At 45.8% G+C, this 8,411-nt stretch overlaps 1 protein-coding gene across 1 annotated transcript in view; it reads right to left on the reverse strand.

Annotated features, from left to right (window-relative positions):
- The window catches only part of SH3RF3 (SH3 domain containing ring finger 3), a 225,178-nt gene extending 217,645 nt beyond the window's left edge, over positions 1-7,533 (reverse strand). The window contains exon 1 of the mRNA XM_063126193.1: positions 6,835-7,533. Coding sequence (XP_062982263.1) covers positions 6,835-7,533 — 699 coding nt within the window. The remainder of the gene's footprint in view (positions 1-6,834) is intronic.
- Positions 7,534-8,411: the final 878 nt, after the last annotated feature.

Raw genomic sequence — 8,411 nt, forward strand, 5'->3', positions numbered from 1 at the left:
GTTGTATTTATATCCCACCTTTTTAATTTATTTATTTATTTTATTGCATTTCTATACCGCCCAATAGCTGAAGCTCTTTCCTCCAAGGGACCCAAGGCAGCGTACATAATCCTCCTCCTCTCCATTTTATCCTCACAACAACAACCCTGGCTGGTCTGAGACTCTGTGACTAGCCTAAAGTCACCCAGTGGTTTTCCATGGCCAAGTGGGGACTAGAACCCAGATCACCCAACTCTAAGTCCAACACTTTAGCCACTACACCACACTGGCGTACTACTTCTGGTACTACTTTGTTCTCTGGTGGCTAGGTGGCACACAGGGCAGGAGGGATGCTATTTAAGGTCTGGGGATAAGGTATTTTCCATCTTCATCTCCTGCAATGCTTTCATAAATCACCATTGGGTTTTTAAAAATTATCATGTGTTTATTATGTATTAATTTGTATTTATCACCAGCCTCCTTGAAGGCCTATTTTCAGGCTGAAAGGCAGGACATAAATATTTTAATTAAATAAATAACATCTACCCTTACATCCTCATTCTTACTTAACTAAGCCTAAGTTTGTGTAACTGAACTGAACATATATTCTGTTTATATGGTGCTAGCCTCTCCTTTCCCTTCCCCTATTGTTTCCCCTCTGTCAAATGTTAGGTTCTGTAAGCTCTTCAGGAGAGTATTGTCACTAGGTAAGGCACTATACATATAAAGTTAATGAGCCCCTGTCTTCTTATTGTTATTCTACACAGCATTGTACACATTCATGGTGCTATACAACCAAACCAAACAAAAACATATTAAAAAGCATGTATCCATTCAGACCAAAAACACTCCAGTATAATCTGTTTGAGAGCAGAACTAACCAAATTTGTTGGCAATCCATTCTTGGAAATGTACTGGAAAAATTTAAAATGATCATTTTCTATAACAAAGGACATAATAGCCCACAGTGTATTCTGGCTGCAATTGAAAACCTTGATCAATAGACAACATGGATTGTAGGGTAAACCTCACAAGATTTACCCAAGTCTATTACATTCATCCAACCTGCAGATGCAGGGCACTGTTCCATTACAAGTCAAAACATCTATCTATTTATCATGACCTGTTGGGAAGTCCGCCAAAAACCAGAGCAACTCTAGTAATTAGCTGATAACTCAAGATAAAGTGGGGGAAGAAGGGGGGAGAGATTAAAAGATTGTCCTGCGGGATTGCAAACATAGCTAATATAACATGGCTCAGCAATACCACAAATGAGAAAGATCTTAGAATTGTTGTAGATCACAAGCTGAATATGAGCCAACAGTGTGGTAAGGCTGCAAGAAAGGCAAATGCTATTTTGGGCTGCATTAATAGAAGTATAGCTTCCAAATCACGTGAGGTACTGGTTCCTCACTATTCGGCCCTGGTTAGGCCTCATCTAGAGTATTGCGTCCAGTTCTGGGCTCCACAATTCAAGAAGGACGCAGACAAGCTGGAGCGTGTCCAGAGGAGGGCGACCAGGATGATCAGGGGTCTGGAAACAAAGCCCTATGAAGAGAGACTGAAAGAACTGGGCATGTTTAGCCTGGAGAAGAGAAGATTGAGGGGAGACATGATAGCACTCTTCAAATACTTAAAAGGTTGTCACACAGAGGAGGGCCAGGATCTCTTCTCGATCCTCCCAGAGTGCAGGACACGGAATAACGGGCTCAAGTTAAAGGAAGCCAGATTCCAGCTGGACATCAGGAAAAACGTCCTGACTGTTAGAGCAGTACGACAATGGAATCAGTTACCTAGGGAGGTTGTGGGCTCTCCCACACTAGAGGCATTCAAGAGGCAGCTGGACAAGCATCTGTCAGGGATGCTTTAGGGTGGATTCCTGCATTGAGCAGGGGGTTGGACTCGATGGCCTTGTAGGCCCCTTCCAACTCTGCTATTCTATGATTCTATGATATATATGAACACCAGTGCTGGCTCCAGGGTTTTGAGGGCCATTGTTGGGCAAGATAGCCTCAATGGGGGCCCCTGCCTCATTGAGTGTACCTTCTCACCACCATTGTCACCAGCTGCTCTTGCTCTTCATCCTCTTTCTCACCATTGCTACCACTTGCTTGCTTGATAGGCAGAGAGCAAGTGAGCAGTTAGACAGTGGCATCTGCTGCTGCTGCTTCTCTTCCCCACTACAAATATCTAGGCCAAAGCCTAAGGCAGGTGAACAAGCAGGTTGCAATGGTGAAGAGGAAGAATAACTTCAGGGGCTCTTGTCAATGGCCCCAATCAGAATACACCTTAATCCATGGCTTTAACCATGAGGGATAAGCCAGAAAGCCAGGCCATATTCAGAAGACACCTTAAACCAAGGCTTCAACCATGGTGAATAATATAAAAAAGCCTTATTCACCATGGTTAAGCCTTGGTTTAAGGTGTCTTCTGAACATGGCCCAGCTTTCTGGCTTAACCACTGTGGTTAAAGCCATGGTCCAAGGTATCTTCTGAACGGGGTCAATGTGACTCTGCTGGGGTGTGGGCTCTCATCTACCCCTTGATGCCAGCCCCGATGAAGCCTGCTTCAATATGCCCTACAAGCAAACACCGCCACCATCATAAGAACATTTATTATTAGGTACAGTTATCTGGTATTCTTAAGTATCAGATGATCCTGACATCGAAAGAGTTAGAATAGATAGGGTTGCTATCACAGCCTCTACTATTGTTAACCCACCAAGATGAATGTACCCATGCCAACCTTCCTATTTTGTGGTCTTCATGAGAACCAAAAACAGAGGTATTATTAAGCAAGTGGTCCTGCAGGTCACAATACACATCTGCTGAACTGCATTCAGCTTGGTGGATAACAATTTTTCATACCTGTCTAGGAGAAGGAAAAGGAGAAAACACAAATTAAATAGCCCTGATTCCAAACATGGAAATCCAATTTTGCATGTTTTATTTACAGTGGTAATAACAACAAGATGATAATGATCACAGCAATAAGAATAATTAGCATGTATATACCACTTTGAGTGCAGAAAATGTTTAAATATATTATCTTAGTAATTCTTACACATTAAGAGCCCTGCAAAATAGGTTAGTATTATTAGCCCATATCGCAGATGGAGAACTGAGGCTGGGAGATAGTGATTTTCCCAAGGCCATCTAGTGAGCTCATGGCTGAGGTGAAATGAGGGTTAAAGTAAGATAATATGGTGAGGTACAAAATGTTGCTAAAACAACATACATGAACAGCAACAATCACCTTCACATGGTACCGTAGGTAAATGATGAAGTAATTCTTTCATCTTCCACACATAGATAAAAGCAACATCTGAACATTCAATAAAGCAGAGAAAGCTGGTTGTTTTTTGGACAGAAAGTAACAACTAGATAATGATGCTTTTGAATATCTAACAGTTTAATGTGTTGCAGGTCTTTTTTCAAGCATCTCCCTGATTCCCAGTAATCCCTTTAACAAAAAATGTACCATAAAAATGCAAATAATAGTCTAGGACTGCTACAGCTTCCTTTACCATATTTCGTCAGATGAATGCTAAACACATCATTCAAACATTTCAAGGCATTTAGAAAATGTTGAAGCTAATACATACATTGTCAAGTTAAAAAGAGAGGCTTGCTAATCTTGACCAAGTATCAACAATTCTTGCTTCAGCAAATGCAAAGATTTGTCAAATGATAAAACAGAATAATATTTGAATACTTGGAATGTTTTAAAGCACGAATATTAGCAGCCTGAGCAAACTAAGGAAGGTTAAGTCATTGTATTCATACCAATAGTGGGAAACAGGGATTTCTTAACTACTTCAGTTTGCTCATAAAATACACAATTACAGAATGACCGAGGTGGATGGGCCCAACCACCAACTTGCATCAGGCAAATGCAAAACAAGCAGTTCTTTAACCAGTAGCTTGGCTTTACCTGTCAACTGTACAGTACATGGCTGACAGATCTTCCCTAGGCAATGAAGTTTAGAAAGTTTGTTCTTTGAATTAGGAGTTTTCCTTAGATTTCTTAGATGCAGAAAACTGCAAGGCCTCATGACAGCCACTTAGTATAACTTTCTGCCCTGAGACAAAAGAACTCCAACTTAATAACAAATGCTTATTGGACCTGATATAAAAACCCTACAGTGGCTGACCTTTTCCTACTTCCCTTGGCAACTACTTCCACTCCCCAATACTCCTTTCATAATGCAGTTTTTCTCAGCCTAAGTGTATGCTGCTGCAATTGCCACTTGTCCTTCCTAAAGGTAGATGGGACTAGTAAGAATGCAAAGACGAAGATATGCCAAAGTCAAACCAACAATAAATCTGAATGCACCTCTTGGAACTGCAAACATCTATGGCTAGCACCATGGAAATAAAATGCTGCTGCTTCAATAAGTGTGATAACACTGACTTTCAGCTTCACAGTACTATACCTACAAATCATTTTCTTTTCAATGTCAATTAAGTGAAGGTGCTTTCTGAATTCTACCTTTCAACAGAGTAACCATGGCAAATTATAAAGCAGAACAGCTAGAATATTTTGGAATATTGCCCAAAATAAAGATAAAGGCTGTCTTGGTAAGTAGCTGGTCTTTACAGTGACCAAGTTATCTTTGCATTTTGTATTGTTTAATAGACATAGAGGTGCTATTCCTGTACTTTTCAGGAAAAGTAGCTGGCCAACTATATCAGCAGCTCTAAGGAGGATTACTATCTCCTGCTGATTTTTGTTTTAAAAAATCAGATTAGTTCAGATTTCTTTCACTATAATAAACCTTGTAAGGATCAGGAACACTGCACTGATTTCAAAGATAAAGCTGTGAGGTCATTTAAAAGGCTAAACTAACTGTTTCATGGAACCATTTGTGCTCATGCTCTCATTAGCCCCAGCAAGGGAATAAAAATGCGCCCATCAATCATGGCAGCTGAGAAGTGACTTTAAAAGTCAGGCAAGCAGTTCAATCAAACAAAGCATGTCAGTGGGAAGAAACATAAAATAATGTTGGTATATAAAACTTCAATTTAAAAGAAGGACTCTTCACCGTATTGTGTTGTCAATGTGGAATAATACTAATATAATATATATCATGAATAAACTGCTTCAAATAATGCAGAGTGGTATCCAATTTGTTCAAATATTCCTCCAGTAGCAACTCTTCTCACTTGCTTTTGCACACCCAGCACTCATCATTTTTTTGGTATTGCCTCCTGCAATTTTGCAGTGATTGTCAGTATGAGATATAAAGATGTCAATTCATACAACTCAACTAGTGCATGGAGAAACTGGACTGAGTCTATTTGTGTATGTGATATAGCAGATGTGTCATTGCTTCATAGGAACATAGGAAGCTGTCTTATCCCAGGTCAAATGATTTGTCCACCCAGCCCAGTACTGTGTACTCTGACTTTCAGCACTATTCCAGGGCCTCAGGCAGAAAGGGGCCTTTCCCATTTCCTGTTACCTACTCCTTTTAACTGGACATGCAAAGGACTGAACTTGAAACCTCCTTCATGCAAAGCAGGTGTTCTGCACCTGAGCTACAGTCCACCTCACCATATACTCATCTGCTAACCAAGAACAAAGCCACCACTCAACATCCTGAGTTTTATTTAAGGCGTCCTTTTGGCATCCTGAGTTTTTGTTAATTAGTAGCTGGGAGAGCAGCATGAACCCATTTTCAACATTTCTGAGGAATAAACACTGCACAGGACAAACAGGACCTTATGAATGTTCTTAAGAACAGTGCTTGCTCCCTCTGAAGTTTTCACATTAGAAACAATGCCACGTATTTATGGTAATGCTTTGAATATAGATATAATTTCAGGATTTGACCATCGATCATAATAGAAACACAAGGAATAGATCTAGATAGAATATGGGGGCAAAAGGGATCCATTAGGACTAAAGCATAGAACTCACTAGAGCAAAGAATGGATTTGGAGAAAGGGGAGCCAATTCTGAAAGAGCAACCAAGCATAAGAATGATGAAAAAAACACCCAACAACCCTGGCTACAGTACCCTTTTGCTACATCACCAGCAGGAGGTCAGTGTGCAGGAATCTGAATGCATATCCTCCATTGTTTAAAAAAGGCAATAGGTAGTTTAAGTGTTGTGTGAACAAAGCACAGTTGGGTAACTGTCAAAGCCTTAGAGTTAGAGGAAGAAATTTTGGTAGCTGGCGCTCATCTTAGCCCTACAGTTCTGTATCATAATAAGGTGGAGTGCTAAAGCAATTTCTACACAAAAATCATTATGTAAAACAATGCCTTTACTAGGACCAACCACTGAAAGCAGCACACAAGCTTTCAGATCACACAGAAAACCATTAGAAGAGACAGAAGCACACTGCATCTGTCAGGTGTCCATGATTTTTTAAAAGTAAAGGAAAAGTGCACGTTTCCTACAATCGAAAAAACATGCATTCGCTGATAGACGTCCTTGCAGGACACCTCCCTTGTGCTGGAACACAACGCCGTTCCTAAATCCCTTGCTTACCAGATTTTCAAAGTTCAACTGGAGAAGAGCTAAGGAAGTTACCAGACCCTGTGCCCAGCTAAGCCCGGCGGGGGTTGCCAACCAAATAAGTATAAGTGGCAGCAGTGCCAAGTATTATTACATAAATACTTGGGACACACACTAACACCCAAATGCGAAGTGTGCAAAGAAGGGACTGTATTTATGAAAGAGGCACAGCCGAAGGGTGGGCAAGGCCAGGACAGGTGAGGCTGGGGCGGGGCTCTGGCGGGGGCCTAGCTAAAAATATATATATATAAAAAAGGCGGGAAGGCCAAATACACACACACACACACACACACACACACACACCCCTGCTCAGATACTGGCGACCTACCTTAAGCAGGGCGCTCCGGCTGGCCGCGGCTAGTTCCCTCAGGCTGGCGGCGGCTGAGGCAGCTGCAGCGGCAACGCTAGGGCAGCCGGTTGATGCAGCCGCCGCCGCCGCCACGGGGTGACATCCAGGGTTAGCAACAGTCACCGAGTTGCTTCCTGCTGCTGCTGCTGCTGCGGGATTGCCCGCACAGTGGCCGCCCGTGCTGGCCGCGTTGCTCTGCGCGGTGGGGCTGCCCGGGGCACAGTGGCCTCCGCCGCAGCAGCCGCCTGCCGCCCCAGCGCGAGGTCTCTGTCGAATGCCGTCTAGCAGGCGGACGAGCAAGATATTGGCGGGCAGCTCGTCCACGCCGCAGCCCACCAGGATGCGGCACTCCGGGCAGCGCAGCTCGTGGCGGGAGCTGACAATGCTCTCCAGGCAGCGGCGGCAGAAGGTGTGCTGGCACGGGAGCACTTTGGCCGTCGTGTCCAGGCGCTCCAGGCACACGGAGCACTCCAACAGGTCCAGCAGCGACGACTCGTCCATGGCCCCTGCGGCGGCGGCGGCGGCGGCGGCTGGAGGTCCCTCGCCGTTGCCGCCGCCTCCTCCTCCCACCGCTCCAGAAGCAGCCGCCCGCCGCCTCCGCCTCTCCTCAGCTGCCCGCTTCTCTGCGGCGGCGGCGGCTGCTTTGGAGGAGCACAGCCAGGACGCCCCTAGGAGCATTTAGACCAGTAACAGAGGCCGCTAGAGACGCGGCAGCCACGGCACATGGCAGCTAAAAAAGCAAGGGGCCGCAAAGCGCAGCCCGCCGAGGGCCTGTCAGCAAGAGCCGCCGACCAGAGGGCGGGGACTGGAAGACCGGTCTTCTCCCTCCAGCCCGCCGTCGTCCCCAACAGGCGGCTAATAATTCCCTGGAGTCGGCTGGGCGGTGAAGAAGATGGGGCGGGCGCGTGGGGGGAGAAAATACGCGCTCCTCTTTCCCTTCCTCCTCCTCCTCCTCGTCCCTTGGCTCCAATTTAGCGACGCGGGCTCCCTCTCGCCTCCCTGCCTCTTGGCAGTCTCCTTCAGCGAGGGGAAATCCTAGCCACAACGGGAGAGGCTCCGTGCGTGCTGGAAGAGGTTGTCGGCACCTGTTTCCTTCCCCTCAGGGCTCTTTCCTCTTCCTCTGTCGGCAATCGCGGCGGGGCATGGCACGCCCAAAGAGGAGAGAGAGGAGGGCTTCAGGAGGAGCTGGTGCTGGCCCCGAGGGCAGGGGCAAGAGGCAGCGGCGAGGACCCCGGGCTCTTCAGGGCTTGGTGCGCTGACCTCCTGCTGCCCGTGGTTGTCTTCCCGGCCGAGCTTCGCCTCCCTCGCTCTTCCATGGCAGCCCCCTGCCGTAGCAGCCTCTTCCGTCTCACGGACTCCCCGTCTTCCAAATACTCCAAACGGCAGTGCCCAACATACAAGGAAGACGGGTAAGAGGGTGTAGAAACGGATCGGCCCGGGGAGAGAGAAGGATGCACCCACAGGCGCACATCGCCCACAGGCGCAAATGCAACCCACGACTTCTCTTAAATCGCTCTCACCCCCGGCACAGACAGGAAACACCAACTTCTCCTTCG

This window comes from Elgaria multicarinata, chromosome 5 (genome assembly GCF_023053635.1).
Source record: "Elgaria multicarinata webbii isolate HBS135686 ecotype San Diego chromosome 5, rElgMul1.1.pri, whole genome shotgun sequence".
In the NCBI taxonomy this organism is placed as follows: domain Eukaryota; kingdom Metazoa; phylum Chordata; class Lepidosauria; order Squamata; family Anguidae; genus Elgaria; species Elgaria multicarinata.